The sequence below is a fragment of the Eschscholzia californica genome, unplaced genomic scaffold, assembly GCF_041429995.1.
Source record: "Eschscholzia californica isolate CP2 unplaced genomic scaffold, dmEscCali1.0.p SCAF_4, whole genome shotgun sequence".
In the NCBI taxonomy this organism is placed as follows: Eukaryota; Viridiplantae; Streptophyta; class Magnoliopsida; order Ranunculales; family Papaveraceae; genus Eschscholzia; species Eschscholzia californica.
Window position 1 is genome coordinate 2,099,425 of NW_028238461.1, and position 26,382 is coordinate 2,125,806.

A 26,382-nucleotide genomic window follows, 5' to 3' on the forward strand; every position below is an offset into this window, starting at 1 on the left:
CCCTAACTAGAGGGACCCATGGGTGCTCGAGTCTGGCCCGTTTCCCACCCATATCTAGTACTCTACTCATCATGTATAACGTGTTAAATGTATTGAAGATGAATAAAAACAGATTGTTGAAGATTCAACATCAAAATTGGACTTGTAGCTGCTATAAAAGAGTCAACAACAATAATTTTGTTACTTGTTTGACTAGAGGAAATGACTTTGAGTCTTTGAGACTTACTACTACATAGGAAGACCTCTAATTTTCTACGATTCTCCGTGTTGCTTTACTTTTCTCAAATAAAAACAGGCAAATTCCTTTTTGGTCCCCAATTTTTGACTATTTTCCTTCTTGACTCATATTTTATGTAGATTTAAATTTGGCCTTTTTATAACTTCGTTCAGTGACCGTTATGAGTTTTTTTCCAAGACTGTCGTCATTTAGTTTGTACATCTTTCCAATTTCTCCTTCATTCAAATTGTTTTTCGTTTGTCATCTTCATTTTTTTAACTGATAAAAAGTAGAAGAGAGCGAAAGAGAGATTTCCCACCTCTACATTGAACTTTATCTTCCTTTCTACTTTTCTCTCTTACCTTTCCTCATGCAAATGAAAGATTTTCCCTTATATCATGAATCAAACTAAAGGGGGAACCTTCGTCTTATTTTCATCGAAGGAGAAGAGACAGAGAGAGGACGAAAGATTCTCGCTTTTTCTGTTACGAGAAGGATCGCTCTGTGGATAGTGAATCAAAAAAGGAGAGATTTTGTCTTTCTCTTTTGTAATTTTTAATTGTTAAAGAAAAATTATAAAGAGAAACAATGAAGGAGAGAAGGCGAGGGAAAACAAATTAAAACTAGGACGATATTAGGACGTGAGAAGAGTGCTTAACGGCAACCGATGGATGGTTAGAAAGAGATGCGAAACTTAAATTTATGAAATACAAGGGGGCAAAGGATGCTAGTTATAAACTAGGGGGGTCGAATTGGACATAGCCCAATCAAAATTCATAAAAGTAAGCAGCTTTTGTTACCATTTTTAACCCTACAAGAACCCTTCCTTCCCCACTTGTCACTTGCCACAATTAAGCTCTCTCTATCTCTAGTCTCTTGACCATATTCTTGTCATCTATAAGATTGTTATTACCTTCTTATCTTTCCTACCTACCTACTAAGTACTTGTTTAAATTGGTTTCTTCTTCAGTTTGTTGAGTCTAATTCTAACTCAAGTAGCTAGTTTTCATGAAGGAATCAGTTCATGAGGTTGAAGTTCCTGAATACTTCATTTGTCCCATATCTCTACAAATCATGAAAGACCCAGTAACTACTATAACAGGTATCACATATGATAGAGAAGGCATTGAACAATGGTTATCTTCTTCATCACCATTTAGTACTAACAATTATTGTCCTATCACAAAATTGCTTCTACCCAAAGACACAGATTTAACACCAAATCATATACTCCGGCGATTAATTCAAGCTTGGTGCATATCAGTAAACTCCTCGAATGGTTTCGATCGAATCCCTACTCTGAAACCAACTCTCAACAAAACCCATGTTCTTAAACTCATCCAAGATCTTTCTATTCCTCACTTACAATTTGAGTCTTTAAAGAAACTTCAAAATCTTGCTGATCAAGAGAATGAAATGAATAGAAAAAGTATGGTTGAAGCTGGTATAATCAAGGCCATGGTCTCATTTATTACAAAAATGTGTTTCAAGAATGACAAAATTACTACTCCTGGTCTTGAAGAAGCTTTGAGTGTTCTTGATTTGATGATGACAAGTATGGTTATTTCTAAAGAAGAGTTGAAGGTCTTTGTGATGAAAGATGAAGAATTTTTTGATTTAATGACATGGGTTTTAAGCTATGATAGTGATAATCATGAAGTTATAAAAACTCATGCAATTTCAATCTTAAAATCCACCATTGAACTAGTATCAAATGCAAGTATTCTTCATAGGCTAAAGCATGCATTTTTTGAAGGTGTGGTTAAAATTTTGAGAGAGAAAATCTCTCTTCAAGCTACTAAAGCTTCTCTCAGTATCCTATTTGAAACTTCTCTATTGAGTAGAAATAGGATTAAGATCATTGAAGTTGGTGTAGTTTCAGAACTAATAGAACTCGAATTCGAAACATCCGAAAAGAGAATGACTGAATTGATCTTGGGTATATTAGATAATTTATGTTCTTGTGCAGATGGAAGAGCAAAGTTTCTTGATCATGCTGGTGGAATAGCGATGATATCGAAAAGGATACTTAGGGTTTCTGAGATAGCAGATAGTTTTGCCATTGGAATTCTTGGATCAATATGTAGGTTTTTAGCAACAAATGAAGTTCTTCAAGAGATGTTAAATGTTGGAGCTGTATCAAAACTTTGTATGGTTCTTCAGGCAGAAAATGCAACCCATGTAAAAGATAAGGCAAGATCTGTTCTTAGGTTGCATTCTAATTTTTGGATTAACTCTCCTTGTATTCCTATTTACTTGTTAACAAGACAAATTGAAAGTTAATTAACACTTTTTATTGAGGGCTTATATTTGTTATGATCTTGTAAAATTATATATATATATACACACACATACACTTGGTGCCCGTGTCATACAGGCCCAGTAGATCCTTTTGGCTAACGCCGTTGTTTATGTCAGAGAAATATCTAAAAAAGTGTCAGAAAAATTCATAAATGAAAAAGTGAAAAGCACCAACAATTGCAAACTAAAAACTTGTAAATTCTAATTTCACTGCAAATGAACACCAATCCAACAAAATTTACACCCAATTTAACTTCATTTAAAATAATATTAGATTCCAGAATGAACACAGAAAAGAGAGAGAAGATAGAGAGAGATAACCCTATATTCATGGAGATAAAGATATATGACTTTAATATGTGATACTACAATATATATATGTTTTTTTCTTTTGAGAAATTAGAAGACATTGATACATCGAGACGATGTGATAAGCACGATAATTGTCGGGATACTACTGGACCTAAAACTCGACGAATTAAATGGCCTATAACCTGACGAATTAAATGACATAAAACCTACATAAACTACTTTTATTTATACCGTATGTTGTTCGAAAGAAATATGTGGGCAGATGAGTGGGAGAAAATAGGAGAGTGAGATTTTTGAAAGATTGAGAAGCCGAAGATTGTGCACCGAGCGAAATCAGAGATCGAATTTATCTTTTTTCTCTTCTACACTATTTAAATTAGTTGGTTGAATTAAATCATTTTGAATTGTTCTCATGTCATGTTTGATTACGTTTGTCCCTTAAGGTAAATTGAATTGTTTCTTCTGGTAGTGCACCATCTCTAAACCTTCATGCTTCGGGCCGCCTCACTGTCTCTTCTGACATCAGTAATCCACCTCGTGATTCCTCCATTAAGGACCTTGTTCATTCTTCGCGCCCTGTTCGAATTCGAAAAAATTTACTGCTTATCTAGCCGACTATATTCTTTCTAGTTTAGTGTCATCTTCTTTGTGCACTCTTTCGATCACTTTAGCTCTTCTCATAAAGATTTTCTCACTTTTATTATCATCATGGAAGAACCGAAATCATACACAATCGCTTATGCCTCTCTGCAACAACCTGAAGGGATGGCAAAAGAAATTTCAGCCCACGAGACAAATAATACTTAGGCTCCCACTCCGTCGCCTCTTGGGGAGTTGGTTGCAAGTGGGTTTAAAAAATTAAATACCATTTGATGGATCCATTAGACGTCATAAAATACGACTCGTGGTTAAAGAGTACGTCTGGATTGATTATCAAGACACTTTTGCCCCCAGTGCCAAATATATTGATGTCTATGTCCTCACACCTCTTGCATCTGTCGGCGGGTGGTCCATGCGTCAATTAGATGTAGATAGTGCTTTCCTCCAAGGAGGCTTCGCAGAAGAGGTTTATATGACCACCCCCCCCCCCCCCCCCCCCCCCCCTCCCCTCCCCCACCAAAGGTGACACTCGCATTTGTTGCTTGAACAAGTCCCTATACTGTTAAAAAAAAGCTTCTCGACAAGAGCTTGCAAAATTATCTTCTGCCTTAAAGGTTGATGAACCAAATATTGGTCACCAGTTGATCGAGTCAGTAATTCAATAAAAGACGAAGAAATCAGAACCAAATATTGGTTACCAGTTGACCGTGTCAGTAAGTCAATAGAAGACCAAGAAACCAAACAGGACGCGTCGAGTTACCAGGGAGGTGAATCCTAAAGCTCCTTGCCACTTATGCGCCTGAGCTCTGTTCTAGCTATTAAATTGTAGGGGAATCCTGATCCCTTCAACCATCAAGATATCTACGAAAGAATTAGGAAAGGGAAAGTATGAGAAAGATAGAGAAGAATTGAAGAGAGAAGAAGATGAATAAAAAGAAGAAAAAGGAGGGAGAGAGGGAGGGAGGAGGAGAAAGAATGAAATTGTCGTGGTCGCTGAAAATCATGACGGTGGTCAGAATTTGCGTGTGGAAGCGGGTAAAGACTAAAACAACAATCAGATTTATTTTTAAGTTAAAAATAACAAGCTTCTCGACAATGGGTTGCAAAATATATAAGAATTGCATATAGAATTAAAAATTTAATTTCCTAAGGTTCAGACAAGTCAGACAGCCAATGGCTTGAAACAAAAACTTACCACAAGAATTTTGACAAAGTTGAAATGCTTAACTGATGGGAATAGTCCTAATACCACCTGAATATCCACATGAGTAAATATACATGTACCAATATATAATATTGTACAGCTGATTATAAAAATACACATATTCATACATATAGGGGAACTGTTATACTAAATAAGGCCAAAAAGTAGCACCAGCAACTAAGATTACCCACTACATTTTAAGCAGGCTATAAGAGCAGACTTAATGGAAAAGAATGATCAAGTTGGAACAATTTAGTGTTCCAGAAACAGCTTCGACGCCATCCCCAGTTCCTACCATTATCGTCATCGCTCTACAGGTGTCCAAGTCGTTCCTGAAATATCAAAAGAAACAACCAGAACTTGTGACTGAGATACGACATGTTTTCCGATTTCTAAACCTAAACAGGTAAACGCTATATTGACACAATTAAGTTGAACCTCAGGGTAACTCACGACACTATATCCCAGATTGATTTTTCAAGTAAGAGTTTTATAACATACTGCAGATTGTTCGCAGGTCCATTTTGCAAACATACGGAGAATGTTTACATGTCGAAAGGATTTAAGGACGAATGTTTACATGTTGGAATGCACCAGTGGTTTTTCTAATGTGAGTCAATTGATATAATGTCGCTTTAAATTAGTTCGACTCAAAAGAGGATTTCTACTAGTTCATTAAATCTTCAGGCAAAAGTATTTGCAGTTTTACTTGAAGAAAGCTATCAAGGAAGGGGAACAAGGGATGCTTAGACTGCGAAGTGAACACCACCACAATATAAAGTACTGTTTCATAAACAAATCAATGACCGGAAAAATGAAATCCATCTAGCTGAAGCATGAAATTAAAGACAAACCTGAAGCATCTGCATTAATTTTGGATGCTGCTCTAGAAGCTGGCAGAGTTTCTCTCGATCACCCAACAGAGACTGTCAGTATATTAAAATCAGTCAGAATAAACATAGTACAACCATAGAACTCTTCAAGAAGGAAAATATACTCGAGCAAGTACCTGAATGGCCTCGGGAGAAGAAAAGTACTGTTGCAGGATAACTGTGGAATCTTGCTGTTGCTGAGACGAACCATCTCCTTGCAGATGGACTATTTGTGGTTGAGTCTGTTCAACTTGTTGTTGAGGTTGTGCAAGGTGCTCCTGTGGTTGGGATTGATAATAAACGTGGACAGGTGCAATGTGGGGCTGTTGCTGAAGCTGTAAAGGCTGCCCCTGGAGTTGAATAGGATTCTGTAACATGGACACCCCTTGATCTGACTGCAATTGTGAAATTTGGATTGGAGGCCTAAGATGCTGAGGAGGATGCGTAGGTTGTGGCGGTTGTAGTGGTTGCAGCTGTATACGAGGTTGGACAAATGACATAGGAGTTGGGCTTGTATGTTGTGAGAGGGTTGTGGCATTCTGGGACTGATGTGGGGTTGGTCCACTATAAACTGTTCCAGATATAGCCCCAGATCTACTAATCATCAGAGGCGGTAAAAGAGATGGAGGCGAGTAAGAAGTTAAACCACCTCCAGGTAGAGAATATGATCCTAACCTCGGATCACTTAAAGGTGGGGTCAGAGGAAGCTGGGTCATCGCAGCGCTATTTTGATTGTAAGAAGACTGAGAAGTCGAGGCTGGTGGAGGTGTGGGGGGAAGTGGTGGAGGCGGGCGCCTAGCAGAAGAGGAATTGGAATCATCATGGACCCTATTGCCAGAAGAACTAGAGGGCCATGAATACTTTGGATCTGGCATGGCATTCAGAGTTGTTGGTGCTGCTGAACTGTGGCCAAATGTAGAGTGATAATCCGGATGAACCTGCAAATTATAAGGGTCATTCGGCGGCTCTGTAACTGATGAGCTAACAGGAGGCACTGAGCCTGCAGGATAGTTGTGAGCAGAAGCTCTATCATCTCTTCCATGGAAAGATTGGCCAGTATTAGGCCCACTAGCATTGAACACTTGCATTGGGTATCCAGCGGGAAGTGGAGGTTGAATAGGATAGCCATAAGGAGATGAATGATTTCGCATAGCTTCCCCATTCTGAGATACAACAGATGCAGCCGTTTGTGGAGGGGGCATAGGAGGCAAGGGTGGTTGGTTGAGCAGAGGCTTCTGCTCATAACGTCCCTGAGATCCAGGAACAAAAGGAACATTTGATACCTGTTGCCCGTTGTCTCTCTGGTAGAAATTAGAAGGCATCCTGGAATTTCCTGCTGCCTGTTGTGATGATGGAGAACCTTTATAGAAAGGTGCTGAAAACCCAGACACGTTTCCAACTGTACTGGATGTCATGATTGGAATAGTCTGTTTTGAGCCATTAGATTGCTCACTGAAGAAAGGTTTTTCTGTGTTTGGATTATAATACTTCTTCTCTGATGAAACACTTGCTTCTCGAGACAATGGAATCTCAGGTCTAGAAACTGATCTTTTCGAAGAAAACTCACTTGGTGTATTTTCATCTACATTGGATGCTGATGGTGTTCCTAAATTAGAAACATGAGTATTTGCATTAACGTCACTTTCAGTTTCTTCAACAACTGAATGGGAAGAATTCTCCTCAACTACGACAGAGGCTTGATGGAAATTATCATCGGGCTGAGGAAATGGCAATTTTTCATCAGATTCGGACTCATCATCAAAAACAATATTGATTTCTTGAAGATCATCATCAAGATCTGCTTTCAACTGGCGAGATCGATCTAGCTTCTCTGGACCATTTTGGTTCTCAATAGGTGCATTTCTTACTTGTGGTGTTGTCTCCCCACCTGCCATGGCCACAGGAGTTGGACCTCTTTGCCGGGCCATAAATTCATCCACATGAATAGATGGAGGCCTTCCACTAGTAGATCCTCCACGCTGGATAGAGCTTACAACATTTGAGCCACTACTTACACCATCCACATTTCTTTCTCTTGCAACATAATCATCAACATGCATAGAAGGAGGTCTGCTGGTATTTGGCTTGCGCTGTCGGAAAGTATCTCTACGAGTAGGACCAGAAGACGCGACAGGTGGGCCTAACCCCCTAGCAAATGCATTTGGAGCACCAACTTCAGGCCCTGAGTTGTCCCCTCTAGGACGCCTACTTGGCCCCTCCATTGAAGACATTTTCCTCTTTACCGGAGCAGCTGATGATGCCACTCTGTCAGGTGAAGGATCTGGGCATTCCCACATGAACTTCTCTGCAAGACCTCCAAGATTAAAGTAATCTTCGGTATTTTCAGCACAACCATCTGACTTTCTATTTGATAAACGTGATGATCGAGCATCTTCATTTACGATGCCTCTCATGGTAATAGATGGAAACAAATTTTGAGGGAGAATACACTTAGATACCTCAACATTACATAATGAGAGCGGAAACCCTTCACTCGACATGATATCATCCACTCCTTTTGAACCCGTGGGTTTCTCCAGCAACATCAACACCAATTTCATAATTTCCTTGAGCTGCACAGTAAATATATGATAGTTAAATTTTGGCAGTGAGAGCTATTACACAGAGATGCCAGCAGAACATGCATACCTGAGAGAATGTAGATTTCATATTTGAAGGGGCTGAGAATTCACACTCGTTAACCTTCACATCTAACAGAGATATCAATTCACATGCATCTTCAAATTTATCTTCAGGGAGATGTTCAATGGCATCCAGATCAAAAGGAATTCCAAAAAGGCATCTCAATACGGAAACTCTTTTCACGTTCAAACTGATAATGTAACAAAAAGAGATTAGATTATGAGAGGACTGATGGAGAAAGCTGAACAATTGAAAATGCATTTATCTTGTCAAAAACCCTTCGTTGGAGTGGTTACCAAGTTGGTTTCCAACCTCTAGGTCTCGGGTTCGAGACACGGATACTGTATTTACCCTTTCTGAAAAAAATATTACATTTATATCAATACCAACCAAGTGTGTGACGTCAAATTCGCCCATAACTGATATATGTAAATCATATAACCGGAGGAAAGATAACATAAATCTCAATTTTATCTTATCACCTATTTAACATTTTTACATCTATCATGATTATGATTATACTAGCAATCCTCGACAACATAAACAAGACCTATCCAATCTCTGACTCGGTTGCAACATTTTTTCATCTCATACCACCTTGACTACTTGGCCAGCCTAATATCTACAATTGACTAGTTATAGTACATCAAATTGGCAAGCAACCTAACCTAACTTCAATTGGAAACAGCCACCAAGGGAGAGATAGCTAATTGAAATCTACTTGTCATGTAGGACTATTAGCAAATCACAAATGCATGAGTAAACGATAGCTGCTGACATATTGCATTCAATTGAGCAGACAGGTAAGAAGTTACAGAGAGACGACGAGGAACTCACCTTTTACCTTCCCTGCAGAAGCAAAAAGCACCTACAAACAGTGTGCTTAGAGACTCAATAGCATAGCTGGGCAAACTATCCTCACCATCTATGGCTCTTAACAAATTTCTGCAGCAATATAGCAAAGGAGGGTGTCTTCTCCAATCAAACTGATCAGGTATACTGCCACCATCTCCTTCCTCTTCATATGTTCTCCCAGGTTCATGACTCCCAAAACTAGAAAACATGATCTGGGTATATATGGATTCAAAAGCATTTCTACCCTCAGTAAGTGCAGTTAAACCTGCAAAGACCATCAGACACTCCAGCAATTCCTTTCCAACTGGAAGAACCTGAACAAGAAACCGATATTCTCAATAACCATCAATGCTAGTAACAAATTATGCAAGGTTGCACATCACAAATTCACAATATCAACAAAACATTACAATCAAGGAACAGTCAAAAACACCTCGTGCAAGGTTGTTTGCAATCGGAGTACCAATAACTCTAGGAAGTAATTATTTGGTGGAATCATTTACCTCATATATCTTAATAAGTATAAAATAAAATAAAATATAACTGAGCAGAATTACGATGACATGGGGAGTGGGCTCAAGAATACTGATCGCCACGTAATTTACTACATCAAGGAAATTGCTTGAATAAATTTGTTTATATAGTTAGCTTCTAATCAAATACTTCCTATATCAATGTAAAAGTACTATAAAAGACCATTCTTTTACTCTTCCCTTTTTAATCTATTTTTGTTATTGCTGATATTCAGATTAACAATATACAGCAAGCTAGTGGATCTGACCCCTGAAGAAAATAAAGATAGCTGCGTAAACGAAAGTATCAAAGTTTCATGCCAATGGTTAAGGAACCCACAAAGATCAGCTGTGTTATGATGAATTAGTCATGAAACCACAAATATTTCACCTATTGTTGGTATATTTGATACAACGGCTCAGGCAAAAACATATGTAAAGATTCTCATTGCTCACTACTACCCAAGAACCTTACTGCAAAGCTAAATACCGAGTAAATTCAGTGAAAATAATTTTGATTTATCAAATTGCGTTGTCACATGTATTCAGGTACTAGAGACGGGAAAATGATTCTTCACTCATAAAAGCTTCACTTTACTTGTATCAGATAGAAATTCCGATTTTACTTCTTAGCCTTCTTTACAAACATTCTTACTTCTCATTCAGGAGTACCATATCTCCCATAGTGTAGGACCATAATTGCTTCTTCTCATACTAACCTAGATTACGTATCACACTGGTGAAGGATTACGAGTAGACAAGCATAAAAGTTCATAATTCACTAAGAATAGCTATCACTGGGTCCTCAAAAGAAATGAACTTCAAACTACTGAAGAATTACAGAATTAGCGTCAAAGCTAGTAGCTCAAACTTGGGGGATGCCTTTGATGCCCCGCATTTCAAGACGTTCTCTTTTGCTTTTTCCTGCTGCATCTATCTGATTTAGCGCTTTTCTAAATGATGATAACACATTTCCAATTTTAGTCCACATAAACATTACAACATTGTACTAATATATTATCTATCAATCCATTTACTTCACAAGTTTATTTGAAATATTTATATTAAACAGAACCGACTGTAGTAACCATACATATAGAACGTGGGTGCTCTACATCGCTCTGCCCCACTGATTTAAGATTCTTCCACCTTTCGCCTGTGACAACCTTTACTCAAAAAAGAATAGCGAATGAAGCTTAGACCGCAGAAGCTTATAAGCTTTAATTGTATAACATGAAAGTTGGAGTCTCCATCTAAGTCATGGCCAATACAAAGATTTGATCACTAGAATATCAAGGTACAATGGCCGCAGGTCTCACTGTCTCAGTGAAGTAATGAATCACAATTTAAGCTTCTATTAGTTCCCGAACGCAGCACATACATAAGAAGTTAAGAACAACATGACACACAACAAAATTCTCATCCTTACGACCACCAAAATGAAATAATACCTGGCAAAGCTTAAGCACATGCTTCAATAGAAATGAACATGCTTCAGAACTCAACTTTTCTGAACTGCAAAACCATAAGATATCCAAAAGTTCAGCAGAATTTTTTATGGAGAAAACATCAAACAGAACCATAAACCATAGCTTGATTTACTAACTTGTTATATACAACAGAGTGTGGCATAGACTGCGAAGCAGCAAAAATCAGCGTGAACGACTTGAACACAGGAAAGCACCAACCAACCAGAGTAAACTCATTTCGAGCAGGGAAGCTGGTTTCTGATTCTGGACGTATGTTCACATCATAAATAGATTCCTCAACACACCTCTTGAGCACTTTCGTTAGTAAAGCGACAGCACCTTGTTTCAGTAACATTGTCTGTCAAAGAAGAAACTGCCGGTAAGGAGGAGTTTTATACATTATTGAAGCTGCAAATGTAACCCGAGAGAAGATTATAGCAAACAACCTTAGCACGTGGATGTTCAAACAGACTAGCAATAAAATCAAGCAGTCTATGCACCTGAAGAGAGAAAGAGTCAATATTAAGTAACCCGGGCTACACAGAGATAAGAATACAATAGAAAAGAAAATATCACCTTGAAAACATCTATATCTGACAGAGTAGTCGATTCAGAAACACGGTCGTCTATCCATGAAATGATTGGTTGCAGCAGCACAACAGCACTATCTGCCCTTTGGCATGCCATGCGAACTAACATAACACGTAGCATATCTTGCATGACAACCAATGACTGTTTGACAATAAAGATAGTTACTAAAAGGTCACCAGAATTTCTAAGTACTGTTCATTTCTTAATGCCAACCAAGCAATAGAAGAGAAACGCCAACGGAAACAGACATCACAAGACGAGAAATACATACAGTTGAAGCAAAATGCAAGATAATCACTGCCATTTTGTTGAGCAGTGGTCTCAAGCGGCTAAGCATAGTTGCAGCATGTCCAGGCTTTAAGTACCAGTTAACTTGGCGCTCTTTTTCTGGGCCTAATAGTGTTCCTATAGCCAACGTTCTGAGTGCACTCAATGATGGTATCCCATCCCTCCACTGCCAGATTCCTTCTTCTGGAAATAGATCGCCCTTGTCAACAAAAACAAAGAACATGTCAGCTAATATGCAAGAAAAACATGTCAGAAGTTAAAATTAAAGAACATAACACGTTTTTATAAAGGTCACAAAACATTTGCGTACTGATTCAGACACCAGAGTGTTCACGAGGCATTGGTTAATCACCTTTGTCAATGAAAGAACCAAAGACTAACCAGTATTTAACATGGACACCTTTTTTTAGTTTTTTTCGCGTCGGTTAATCCAATATTCGTTTCAGACTCGACACTCACAGTCACCTGAATAACGTGAGATTTAGTACATATGACTTGTGCAGTAGCACGCAATAGTGTTCGGACCAAAAAATGACGATCTAGGTCATACTCCGATACTCTTCCCTGTCTAATAAAATGGTCGATCCCAAAAGAAAAACAGATGCAAAAGAATGGGCATGGTGACTAAGACAATTAGACAAGAATGGCATTCCCAATTAAAGGAGTGGCGGAGTTTTGTTGAAATTTTAAAGCGATTTTCTTTCAACAGTAAGGCTTATGCCTCTATATCACATGTTCTTTTGCAGGCGGAAGTCTCAATTCCCAACTAAAATTCTTTACTAGTATACACACACAAAATAAAGAAAAACTCGCATACCAAGATGCAAAATAAACTGCAGGCTTCCTTTGGACCCAAAGCCATCAAAGATGTCTCGTCAACACCTTCAAGTAGGGAGTGAAATAGACCAGGAGTCCAACCAAAGACTGGCCAACATGCAAGTGCGGAAACAAGAAGATGACAAACTGCTCCTAGACCAAGTGCTGAACCAGGATACGGAGAAGAAAGATCTGCAGCACATGCAGCTAACTTCGGACTGCAGTCACAATCATGAATCAAAAATACAAGAACCGAAGAGTATATAATAAATAAGAAAACCCCTAAATTATGCATATAGTAGCACAGACTTTGAATTACCTTATTTCTCGATGCAATCGTAAAAGCGCGTTCTGTAACTTCGTGTTCCTATGCTTCTCTTGAATGTTCTACAATAAGCGTACGAACAATGTTTGACCTCAGCAGTGGATTTTACACCAGACTTGTGGAATGTAAATAACAAAACAAAACTAACAAGAAGGTAGAAAGCAGATAAGCTCCAAAATTGCTTCTTTGCAAAAAAACTAAGTCAAACACAATCAGGCTTCGGGGGCTTCATCTTTAACAAGTACACTTACATTTTGCTTACGGTGAAAATTCTATCATAAACTCTATTTATCTTACATCTGTATCCACAAGCCTAATCTTCTTTAACTATAGTGTCGTCATCAAGTTCATTAATTATTTTCAACTATAACGACGTGCTTTGTTCTAGTTCCAAACAAAACATTTTGAAAATTCTACAGATTTCTAGAGATATTCACCCGTACCATGTTGGTGAAGAGCAAAGACGATTGGGCAAAACACAGAGCTATGGGAAGAGCTTAGGAAACAGAAATAAAAAAACAGAGATATCTGGAACATGGTCCCAAAAGCATTTATATAGAGCATATGGAAAGATAGAAATATCAAAAAATTTAAAGAGGAAAACATAAATAGTAGAGTGGGTCCGGAGAATGTTACCATTGGACTAGAAACCTACATTATTGTAATACCGATACGCTATTATATGTTGACATGGTACACAACTGGGAGGCTTGGATATCGTCAATAAGCATGTAAAGATTAAGGCTCTATGTGTTCAATTTGTATTACTTTTATATTATTAAATAAAACTTAATCGAAGTTTCAAAAGAAAAAATCTGATCACTAGTGGAAGGTCCAACCCAAATATATGATAGATACCGAAATCATGATCTGCATCAAATAAGTATTGAAGAAATTAACATGCTGAGAAAATTACATGGTAAGCTGGATACGTGTAATAAAACAAAGAAAAGGAAAAAACTTGAAAATATTACGAGAACAAACATAACATGAAGAGGGTAAAAAAATTAATGAGGGAAGGTTATGGGTGAAAGGACGAGACGAAGGTATTAATGAGTGTTTAATGTTCAATGCCCTAGTTTTCAAAAGGGTGAAAAGAGGACGAGACCTACGTGGTAGAGGGTAACAAGGAAAAATCAAGAGATACAAAGATGTATAGCTAAAAGATCTCAATGGGCAACTGCACTGTGTTAAATATCTAAGTTTTACCATATACAGAAGGAAGTCAAAACAAAATGCTTATTCTATAATTAAGCATCACTACAGCTTTTAACCCATGCTTGGAGCGCGGGAATGAAATGCAATTATCAACAATCACATTCTAAAATGGTATTTGGTGTGCGAGAAACATCAGGAATTGCTGAATAGGGGGTTTCCCTCAAGAGGGGGAACTCCAAACCCAGGGGGTGGGTGTGTTTGCAATTTCCCTTTACCCTCGAATAGTTATCCAAATAATTTACGTGCCAAAGAAATCTCAAAAAATCCTATTCCTGACCAAACCAAAAAAGAAAGTGTTGTGATTTCTAAGAATCACATTACAGATCTCTATCCGTATAACTGCATTCCTTTTCGACGCGAGAAACATGGCCTTAATGATTAATTCCTACTTATCATCCGTATAACCACAACAAGAGATGTAAGCTAATGGTAAAACAACGGTTCAGTGGAAAATACAGTCCAACCAAGATAGAAGCAGAAGCAGCTATAAATATCAATAGAGTCTACCTGCAATTTATGCAGTAGTGCAATCAATGTTACTAGACAAGGAACCATAAGATCAATTAGACTCTGCTCGCGACCTCGTTCCGAGAGCAAATCGGACGTAGCATTGCTCTCTCCACCTTCATCGACAAGGTAATCTGTTTAAGAAACCAACTTCAGTCAAATAGCTTGAAAGCATGCATATACCATGATAGAGTAGTCAATCAACCAAGCATTTTTACAAGAAACTGACAGAAAATGTCTAATAAAGTTTAATTACTGTTTAACAAGTAAAAAGTTCAACTGTCAAAGATGAAAAAAAAAATCATCACCCCATGCCCACAATAAAATCGTAACATTAATCTAAATAATGCTCAATAAGAAGGAACTTGAAGGCTAAAGCTTCTCAAAAGACCTCACTATTAAATGCTAACATTATAACATCTGATGACAACTATGGCTTAGTAAGAATGAAGTACGGAAAACATCCAACTAAAATTCTAAACGTATAAAACTCACAGTACATGAAACGAAGCTGACACATTAGATACGGATTATAACATCAAACGATACATTGCCCGCTACATTCTATATGAGAACGACCACAAAAATAGAAACCATGCTTTAAACATTACAGGAAAGAATTTCACATTAGAAACAGAACTTGTTTACCGAATGTGTTGGAGGAGCGCTCAAGCATGAAACAGCAGTTGATAAGAACCACATATATGAGGGTCACAGCACCCTCTTCATAAAGAGCAGCTGCAACAGCCTTCACCATGAAAAGAAGAGTTAACAAGGTACTAAATTATATACTCAAGACACCATAATAAGGTAACACTGGCTTACCGAGTTCTCCGAAATGAATGACAAAATGCGGAACGTCGTTGTTAGCTGAGCTACAGAAGAATCACGAAGGGTGGTTCCTTCAAAGTACTTATCAGCAACAAGTTTTGCAAGAATATTCTCTATAACTTGATTTTTTGAACCATCAGAGGGTTCTCCAGCATCATTTTCAACATCCATGGAATCAGAATCGATAACACTTGTTGAAGTAAGGTGAGCATCTCCCCCAGAAGCTAGAATAGCAGCATAGCGTAGAAGTCCGTTAGCTCCCTCTCTGTGATAAACTACACCAGCGTCTATCCATTCCAACAACCTGGTAGGAGAATCCTTCAGATTAGATCCAGTGGAAGATGAATGCAAAGCTATATGAAGGTCCACAGCATGTCCAATCCAACAACGCAAAGAAGTCGCAGTTGCATCAGTAACAATGACTTCAAAAATCTCCGCAGCCGAATGAAATATTGCAAGATTTAGAGGTGATGATTCTGAAACAGATTCCAAAGAATGAGCGTGGCATCAATATAACTGACAAAAACTTCAAACATGCTCTAAAGAAGTACAGATGCAAAACACACCACTGTTTAAAGTGGCTGGCTCCAACTCTTTAACTGAGTGTAATGCTTTGATCAACGCCAAAATAGCCTGTGTGCCACAAAAGAAGTTATTAATATAAAAAGAAAAAGTAGAATATAAACGTCAGTACATCAGGCGTTAAAACACAAACATGCCAAGAAGTTATTATTTTTTCTGCTAACAAAAATATAGGGGAAGCATAAATATCACTAATATGGAACTCAAGAGTAACTCAAGTGCAAACTACTGGGTCAATACCTGTGGAAAATTTCCTATAGCCAACAAAGCCTGACGTCCAGAATCAGACCTGAAATTATGTCATCACGGTCTAATAAAAGGAACCCCATTGAGCGCTAGAGTAAAATTAATTTATGAAAAACAACCTACCGTGAAAGACCACAAAGTTCCCAGAGAACCCGTAAAAGTTCCTCAGAGTGAGGAACTGATGTGACTAAACGATCTAAAGCATTCACCTGTACCAAAAAAGACCTTCAGAACAGATTAGAGAAATATCAATAAAAAGAATATAATACACGAAGAAACAGCAATCTCAAATCAGAAATTAGTGATACTATTACTAACCACCCTAAGATGCAGCTCAGTAATGATTCCAACTTCTCGTGAGCGGCAAAAGAATCCCTTGGATAACAGGAGAGATGAATATCGAAGAGGCAAACACTCTTCTTCGGTAAAGGTATCCTTAAGACCCTTAAGTGCTATAATTAAAGTGGCAGTAACTTCAGGTTGAATTAATAGGTAGACTAAGCCTGACAAATAAAAACTAGTTTAACTGGTGTTGTGAACATCAAGAGATTCTTATATATTTAGGAAATGTAGCAAATTTGAAGGCAAACCTGTACGACAATAGAGAAGTGATAGAAGTATGGCCTCAATTGATGAGGCAATTTCCACAAATATGTCTAGTGCATCCCCTTTTTCAGAACGTAATATCGTAGACGACAGCAGCGCAGTTGATAAAGGAAGAAATCCCCTCTCCTGTTTTGAAAGTGAAATCCAGGGAACGTTCAATTACCAAATAGTCATATAAATCCACAGTAAGAGTAGATGTAAACATGAACTACATGTACTAGGCAGAGACTATCAATTTAAGACTGGGAGAATCACATACGAAGAATACAAAGAGGGAGAGGAGCAGAGGAGTGGATGTGCATGCTTATAGTGGCCGAGGCCCATATTGGATTTAAAGGGTCTATCGAGTATCGAGCTATTACAGCTACTATATAAAAAAAAGTTTCTTATAGTAAATCAGCAGCTGTTATTATTTCCATGCTTCTTACGCATCTCTTGATTTTTGAAAACCTAAGTTGTTGTCTTTTTTTATTAAGAAGTTATATCTTTCTCTTTATCATTATTTATGCCTCTTATGATGTTTTTAGTTGTTAATCCCACCCTCTTTCTTAGCTACATCTTATTCGAATCAGGTACAAATGTGCATGGTTGTTGTCTGCTCGCTTGTTTTCTTGTCTGAATCTGCAAGTGGTACAGTATGAACCAACTGAAAACATTGACCCTTTTTGTTAGTTACTATTTAGCAACTTATCCACTATTACTGCATGACCATCTGCTACTACTGCATTATCCAAATGGTGTTCCATGTGCTTCATAGATCATTATCACCAAATATTGACTCTTCTTCAGAAAATCGACGAAATTACTTCTCGAAATATCAAACCCATCATCTGGCATCAGCTATCAATCACAATATAGATGCCTACCACCAATCAACTTTCAAATAACAATAAAGCAGGACAACTTTTTGTGAAGCTTATTTAGCTTGATGATCTGTACATCATCTAGTTTGCGCCACATAAGAACATAAGAAAATGAATTATAAAAACAATATATGCAGACAATGACCTTAATAAGAACATAATACCTTGAGAAGTGACAGCAAGTGATGGTCAATTTCAGATTTTGAAAAAGAACAGTTAGACAATGCAATCAAGTTATGTGTTGCTTTGTACGACAGAATTCCGTCAGTTTGGCCAAGCATCAACAATTTCCTAGCACAAGCTGCAGGTGAAGGATCTTCAACTGGCACCACTGCATTTAGTAATCTCTGCATATATGAGTTAAAACATGAAACTTGCTTAGCTCAGAACCGAAGAGATACTGCCTTTTTACCTACAGACAAGCAAACAGAGATGGAATTTTTGCACTAACCAATAGTTTCTTCAGCTGCAATTTAGCGTCAGTGAGCATGTCCAGACTAACACTCGTAACCTTACCAACAGAAGACAGACTTCCCAAAACAGATAGTACTACAGACTGCCAAAAAAAAGCAATGCCACGAGGCTTATATATATACCTGCCAGAGAAACTAACACTATAACTAGAATCTCACACTAAAGAGTTTAATATGATACCTCGTATTTCGAAGAAACCTCATAGAAGTGCAACCGATGAAGGACATATGTTGCGAGAGACGCAACGTCATGTCGCTGCTTTTCCAGTAACAACTTCAATAACTGAGAGTAACCTACACTACAAGCCAGTGGCACATTCTCATCTTCACGAGGCCACCACCCCAAAAACCCTTCACAGCCGGTGGAATATCGAGTGGCCTGCTCAATGACTCCAAGCAGCATCAATATAACAGCTGGGGACTTTCTTGTTTCATGACAGAGAACACGTAACAGCTGCTCCATTCCTCCGCTATTGACAAAATGAGAGCAACTTTCTCTCCCAGAGCACAACAATAGAACCACACTCAGACCCACGATCATTCTCTTGTTCTGGAAAATAGGATATAAGGTCAGATTTACTGAATAGAAGAAACGGGCTAAACGAAGAGATGTCAAGTGCATCCTTCATATTATATTTGTTTTCACGAAACGCCGTAAACAAGTAAATCACCTGAGCAAGTGGGGGGCGACCATCAGTCTCATCAGTCCCTCTAAAGAGAAGAAGTTGGTTGTATACTTCTGTTAACAGTTCAATATTTGGCATAACCAATTCTATATCCGATTCAAGCATATCGCATTCTTCCAATTTAGTTCTGAAGTCATGAATAATCTGTTTGTAAAGTTCAAGAAGTTCATTTCTAGCCTCAATAAGAATGCGCTGAGATTCCTTTTTGCAATCGAAGGAGTTAGTCTGCTCACACTGCTCAGAAATTATTCCCATGAAATGCAAATTACTGGTTAAAAAGGAAGATGCTGCCGATGCAACAGTACTGACAACACCATGAATGTCATTTCCAAGAGTAGGTCCATCAAAGATCTTAAGTATCAAACGTAGAAATTGCTGTGTTTCAAATGTAAGATCTGGCTCAATTGGTGAGGATAATGACTTTAGGGAGCACATGGACTCCTCTAGTGACATCTTAGTCGAACGTAACGCAGGAGGGAGATCTTCAACCTTTCCCTCAGATGTTGTACATACCAAGTTCGCCAAGGAACTATCCAAATCAAAATCAATATTGAACTGTCCCAGGTCCTCCGCAGTGTTTCCATAGACAACTAACGTAAGGCTGCGATAGGTCCCTCTTACGACCAAATGACTAGTTACTACAGCCTGCATGAAAACAAATCAATCAGAGCAAGTTCTAAATAGACAATTTTCATTTTCTGAAATGCACTGTTCTAGGGAGTTTGGAGGCCAAAACCCTCGTATCACCTTAACAAGCCAAAGGTTAAAGCTATAAATACACTGCCTCCATCCCTTGTTAATTAGGCATGATACCAGGCTGACAAAAAGAGAATGTCGGAGGAAATGGATAATAATCATTTATTACTTGCTGTCCGTTCACTATTAATTCGTAGAACCTTTAGTTTGCACTCGTAAGGATAACTCAGAAAGAAGCATTATTTAAGATATCGAATGGTTCAATCTTCTATAATTGAATCAGGAATAGTAATAATTATTCAACCATGAACGTGCAGACTTGGTTTAAGGTTGATATACTGTTAGTTACGTTAGTACCTTTAAAAACGAAAAATGAGTAAAGAAGATGTTGTCCATGATAATAACAAGACAACTGATCGATTTGGAAGGCCAGGAATGAAGGAATCTTTAGGGATTCTAGGTCAAGCTTTATAGTGGAAAGGGAGGATGTGTTAGGTGTATTATTTGGGTGGAGTAGACACCTAGGTTGGGCTAGAATGTATTTGTATTGGGACTTTGTGTCGAATTGGGGGAGCATTATAAACTGAGATGTCTTAGATATGCTCCCCACAGTGTACATTCTTTTGTTCTCTTTTTCTTATAAATTCAATCAACTTTCAAAAAAATAAATAAATAACAAGACAACTGATGAATTGCACATGTTTGAAAGTGAGGAGCTACCATCTGTCCCTTTAAGCTTATAGAGCTCAATAGAGATTAACATAACAACAAAAATTAGTGATTTCTCATTAAAAATGACAGTTACTTATAGCATGGCAAAGCCACATTTGCGGATGTTCTCAAATCTTTCCTCTCCTCCTATAACCGACTCTTCTTTTGTACCAAGTTATAGCATTAGTCTCTTAACTCTCTCCACACACACTGGCATTATTGTCATAGTTGATGACATACCACAACTCTAACCACCAAACCATCATTGCTTATGTTTTTTACAGTTCACGTCATGAATCAGATGCACTAAGCCCCTTCTCCTGGTTCAATTGATCTCGGTCTCGGTCTCGGTCCGGTCGTAGGCCGAGACGGATCGAGAAACTCGGCCGAGACAACATCTGACTCTTCATTACCTCAAGTCTCTGGACTTTAAACATAAAATTACTTCAATCATTCATAATAAACAAAATCTTATTATAATAAAAATATTGTATTCCTAATCTATTAGAACTTTTTAAGTTTCTATAGAATTTTCGAAGTTTGTGTGAGTCAAAAGACCTAAAATATCTATATAATATTATTGCTATTTACATTGATTGGGAATATAATCAGTAGTTAAGAAGGTAATAAATGATAGTATACAATTAGGATTTAAAGTTTTCAGAAAAAAAGTTCCAAAAGATTAAAATACTGACTCGGTCTAGGTTTCGGTTTGTCTTGGCTGAGACATCCGAGATTCTCGGCCAAACCCAAACTCAGTGTCTAGGCCGAGTCTCATCTCGGGAGAGGGCTGAGACCGAGCCGACACGGCCGAGACCAACTACATAGGGAACGACATACATGAAGAAATTTCTCCTAAGTATTTCACTCTCAATAAAGAACACATATGATGCATATGTTTTCAATCGATATATATATATACATATATATATATATATATATATATATATATATATTGCATATAAGAAGCTACAATTGATCCGTAACTGGAAGACCACTTAACAAGATAGGCCAGTACTCAAAGACAACATACACATAGATAGCACAAGAGTTCATTTAATACCTCAACTTCAAGAATATTTGAGGATGAATGAGAATATAAGAAGGGCTGGCAGAGGCGTCTAAATCTTGGTTCCCCTTCACATTGAACAAAAACCTCCAAAGCAAATGAAGGAGGTGAAGTAGCCCTGTCAAAATTAACCAAAAATGTAATACTTCACATGTACTGCATTGCCACAATTCATTAAACAACAAAAAATTTAGCATTATATGCTATCACCTAATAAAACAAGGGATGTTATCCAGGAATCAGTTTGACCAACAGCTACATATCTAAAGCTTCACAAAAAATATTAGCTTGTAAACCAAAAATGAGATTACTAAGATCATTTTGTTTAATGTTTTTTATCTTGTCTTTTTCCCAAAAAAAAAAGACTCTTTTCTTTAGTATATATTCTGTCTTTTTAAACTTACAAACTTTTTTTCAACAAAAAAAAAAAAAGAAAGCCCAACTATTAGGAGTTCACTGTTCCAGAGGTTTTTAGGTTTCACTATATCTGTAAGAGTGCAATAACTTGGAATATCCTTTTGCTCGATACATAGGAAGCTTACACCAAAAGACAAAGCATTCAGCAAAAGCCTAGACACCTTGTAGAAAGTCATAATAGCTCCAAAGTGATGTAACTCACCGAATATGTAAGTATTGATCTGAGGGATATCAATGTTTATCTTATGTAACATTTCTTTTTTCTTTTTTTTAGATTGGACTCCAAGAGTCATTACATTTTGATGACATTGATACATCATGAACATAATATATAGTACATCATATATACCATTTCTTAAGAGTGCACGTAACATGGTTTTTTTGTTCCAGTTGTTTGAAATGTTAAATTTCATTATTTCATTTCTCCATATTAAGTTTATTTATTTATTTGATTATTTAATTTGAACAAAAATTCTACTAACATATTATGATACTATCATAAATTTCTCTAGATTAAAAAACATAAAAATTCAGAAGAGGTGTTTCTTTGTTCCATTAAAAATGTTAAGTTTCATTATTTTGTTTCCACTAATCAAGTTTAATTACTTAATGATTTATTTTGAAGGAAAAATTCTATTAATATATTATGATATTATCATAAACTTCCTCAACCTTCAATCACAGTTTTAGTTAAGATTCATAAAGGATCTGACAATCAAGAGGTGTATACCATACATCTCAAGTTTACAGCGACATAACCAATTAGGAACACCTAAGGAAACCACATCTGAAAGATTGAGGAAAAGATCTCTTGTTAAAGTCATATAGAACATGTGACAGATATCCTAGTTTAGGTCATAATAACTTGAGATTATTACTTAAGTCAGTGGAAAAATTATTACATGGCTGGTTATGTAAAGAATAATATGAGATATGGTACAGCCTGCCAGCACGTAGGATCGCTTCCCAACTGCCCATGAGAGCCAGAAACTAAAATCTGCTAAACGAGAAATCCACAATTACACTGTGGCGTTGATTCTATTATGGTCTCTCCTCTGGAGCTACAAACCGTTCAAATTCCATTGCCTGTGTTTGTTTTTATAATTCTTTGGGATAGCAAAAAGGTAACAGTCCACATGTTCTTTTTCTTCTTGCATCAAAAGCGGCACTACCATGATAGGAAGCTCCACGTGCCATGGCAGAGAATAGCAAAAGGTAACTCCCATATTTTACAGAGAATCAGAGATAAGTTTAAAACATGTAGCAGAAAAACTACATGCCATCTTGAGGAGTTCAAGTGCACCATGACAGGGCACCACGACACTTGAGATTTAAATTTATTAAGATAAAATTGGAACATGTAATTATACGAAAACTCTGAATAGTCAACATATGAATGTGCAAAGTACTTCAGAGCGGACTTGAAAAACCAAATGGAATTTTACTCCTCATAAAGTAGAATAGAACATCAATCTATATTTTAGTTTATTGCAAAGTTATCAGCTAGATATCATAAACCGAAAAAACAAATGGAGTTGTACGAAATATCTAACAAGTTCTATAACAAATAAAACTATGATATCCCAAACCGATAACTTATTACAACAGACAAGATCCATTGACTAGGAGTGCATGACGCCTAATCAACATACAAAAATCTAATAAAATCGGAATCACATACCCGACAAGTGTTATTACTGGAGATGTCGAAGAGGCATTCTGTTCAAGGAACTCACACGCAGTAACGACAATTGGTTCTGCAAATATTACCTGAAAAAATAGTCAGCATGAGATTTTCTATTATAACGCGCAGAACAGAAAACCTTTGTCAAAATGTCTAGATCGGAAAAAAAAAAACACATAATTGCAATTGGCCTAGACTCTCCATCCGTGGATGAATTTTGTGGAGGATCCTTTTAAATAAAGATTTAAATAAGTAAGACATCCCAATAAAAACTACAAAAGAGTAGAGCATGAAAACTAATAAAGAGTAAAAGAAATAAATCCTCAACCAATCTAGTTATCCGAGAAAAAGAGTGCTGGCCTTAGACCTTTTACATAACACTCCAAAAGTTACCTGCACTCAACCACGAAGACTAATGATATGGATGTAGTCTCGGCACAGAATAACCTATTTACCAAGAGCCACGAGGAGATATCTTAACAGAAATTCTTTTGAAAATGTGTATCTTGATAAAAAAAAAATACAGCTACAGAGGCATGCATGCTTCTACCTGAGGAGTGCAGAACCGACATATGGAAAAAAATTAAATCAAGTAATGGTCTTACATTCTGCCTTCGTTTTTCTTTTACATGTTAAGTCTTTCTTTATGTTTCTTTCGTAAGTGGGACTGGGAAGTTGATAATTTTTCAAAACAACACCTTAAGTTACCTCGACTAAAAAGAATTGCAGTGTAGGGAAGAATAAGGATGTCCACTTAAAGTAGGAAGTTCTAATTGTGTAATTTACAATGGTAGTATGAAAAGAATGAAAAGTACTACTTTGAGATTCAGACCCCCAAATGCTGATGGAGAGTAAGTTTCCCTCCTAAACAAGTGACTCGTAAACCATCACTTACAATGCCCAAACCTTGAGACCCAAAACACTTACTCCTCAAGTATAAAAAATAATCTATATTTTTCCTATAGAACAAAACAAACTAACATCAAAATCATAATTAGTTCTTCTACCTAGTTCTCCCCAATCATATTCTTTAGAAAAATTTCTACTAAAAGATGCTACTGGTATTAAAACCCTAGAAATCAAAATCAATCATTTATATAGAACACATAACCATAAAAAAAAAGAACTATAATTACTAAGAGACTAACAAAAAGAATTGAAAATCAAATTGTAATGAAAACTTCAAATATCAAACAATGCTACTGATATTAAACCCTAAAAACCAAAATCAATCCTTTATATAAAAAAACATCAATAAACCATTAAAAAGAACTGCAATTATTACGAAAGTAATCAAAAGAAATTGAAATTAAACAGAAGAAAAGGGTAATGTGAGTTTACCTCATCTACATACTCATCTAGTTGAGGATGAACGAAATTTTGAGCAAACAAGACAGATGGTTCCGGACGGCCCATTCGTTCTCTCTTAATACTAGTATTACAAATCAGACTTAAAAGTGCATACTTTAAAGAGAGAATGTATGAAAGATGAAACGGAGATGTCTCTTATTCGATCAATCTTCAGGGAAGTAGAGAGAAGAACTAGGGTTTTTAACGTCAAAGCTTCAAAGTCTGCAAATTTCAGTCCCCGGGTTTTTTTTTCGTGAGGTTTCTCCGCGCCTAATACAAAACTCTTGAATCTTTGAGATTTATTCCAAGACCTAGAAAAGACGATATCGTCGTCTGATTTATGTTTTAGTTGTTACCGTCTTGTAACACTAGGGGTCTATATGTTCGAATTTCAATAGAAATGAAAATCCATACGCTATAAATTGGCCATCGCAATAGAAGGAAAAAATATCGTAGTACAAAATTTTGAGTGATTTTTTTTTTTATTCTCCCCATCTACGGCAATACATCAGTAAGGAGCGGAATTAGAAGTTTCAGCTAGCCGAAACAGACTTAATAAAAATTGAGATAGGATAAATATATGTCTACGAATTTCACAAATTATCATGCATATATATTTAGATCTTGATTTTTTTACCTTAAATAGAGTAGATAATAGTTTGAAAAAAGAGGGAAACAGAAAAGGGAGAACGTCACTCGCCAACGAAAAGTTAGTCCCTCTCTATAAATGAATCTCGTCTTCTAAGACGGAAAGATTAAAAAAAAAATAGGGATTTCATATTTGAGGAGAAAAAGAGAGAAAAAATACCAAATCTTTTATTCGCCCCGGTAATACATCTTTATCTTTGGTAATGTAAAAAGAATTAAGGTAAAAATGGTATTAAAATAAAATGTAAGAAAACAAAAAATAACTAAAAAGTAATGTAAAGGGACTATTTTTAGAAATTTCAAAATTTAGCGGGTTATTTTGTGAAGTGGTCATAACTAGAGCTAAAAGAAGAAAACGAGCAAAAATATGGCGGAATTGCATTGCACTGAGACCGTCAATGCCCGAGGCAAAGAACTACCCACCAACATCAAGTTTTATCCAAGTTGAGCTTGACTCATATTTTTCCACAACATCAAGTTTTGTCCAGACTTTTCTTGGAGCTCAGGCAGACCAGGCTTACTTAGTTGATATCTCTGTTAAAGACTTCAGATCAGGTCGTCGATTGGTTTGGATAAATCTGGGTTGGGATTCACCTTCCCTCGTCTTTAGGCATAACGGGTTTAAGGGACGGAGCTGATTTCCACGGTTTTCCTTACTGCTCTAAGACCTAGAGTAAAGTTCTTACCAAGACTGACTTTGTTTGTTTTAGAGTCAGATAATAACTTAAGTTATCTAAGAGACTCGTGTCGACTTCTTGTGTGCTTACGTAGTAGAGTTTCTTCAGATTTA

The 26,382-nt window shown here is 37.0% G+C and overlaps 1 protein-coding gene and 1 pseudogene across 2 annotated transcripts; one reads left to right on the forward strand and one right to left on the reverse strand.

Annotated features, from left to right (window-relative positions):
* The first annotated feature begins 1,225 nt into the window (after positions 1 to 1,225).
* LOC147541433 (E3 ubiquitin-protein ligase PUB24 pseudogene) lies at positions 1,226 to 2,524 on the forward strand (annotated as a pseudogene). Its single transcript, XR_015223902.1, has one exon. The product of XR_015223902.1 is annotated as an E3 ubiquitin-protein ligase PUB24 pseudogene (transcript).
* A 2,109-nt stretch (positions 2,525 to 4,633) lies between these two features.
* On the reverse strand, positions 4,634 to 25,492 carry EMB2016 (mRNA methyltransferase EMB2016). Its single transcript, XM_086637284.1, has 27 exons — positions 24,936 to 25,492; positions 23,592 to 23,680; positions 21,488 to 21,611; positions 19,003 to 19,662; positions 18,513 to 18,881; positions 18,310 to 18,414; positions 18,023 to 18,205; positions 16,980 to 17,121; positions 16,708 to 16,892; positions 16,513 to 16,598; positions 16,384 to 16,432; positions 16,128 to 16,194; positions 15,556 to 16,037; positions 15,379 to 15,478; positions 14,731 to 14,864; positions 13,000 to 13,067; positions 12,682 to 12,898; positions 11,848 to 12,063; positions 11,562 to 11,717; positions 11,432 to 11,485; positions 11,123 to 11,343; positions 10,968 to 11,031; positions 8,987 to 9,318; positions 8,156 to 8,339; positions 5,644 to 8,079; positions 5,489 to 5,560; positions 4,634 to 4,966 (listed from the first exon to the last, which is right to left on the reverse strand). The coding sequence occupies exons 1-27, from the start codon at positions 25,008 to 25,010 to the stop codon at positions 4,946 to 4,948; spliced, it is 6,891 nt and encodes a 2,296-aa protein (XP_086493410.1). The 5' UTR covers positions 25,011 to 25,492; the 3' UTR covers positions 4,634 to 4,945.
* Between the last annotated feature and the right edge of the window lie 890 nt (positions 25,493 to 26,382).

Bases quoted from the DNA above. Each gene is read 5' to 3' on its own strand.
- EMB2016 (XM_086637284.1), bottom strand. From the start codon at position 25,010: ATGGGCCGTCCGGAACCATCTGTCTTGTTTGCTCAAAATTTCGTTCAT. The intron at 14,865-15,378 runs GTAAACAAGTTC...TTTCTTAAACAG, and splicing joins GCGCTCCTCCAACACATTCG to ATTACCTTGTCGATGAAGGT. The intron at 8,340-8,986 runs GTGAGTTCCTCG...TTACATTATCAG, and splicing joins TTCTGCAGGGAAGGTAAAAG to TTTGAACGTGAAAAGAGTTT.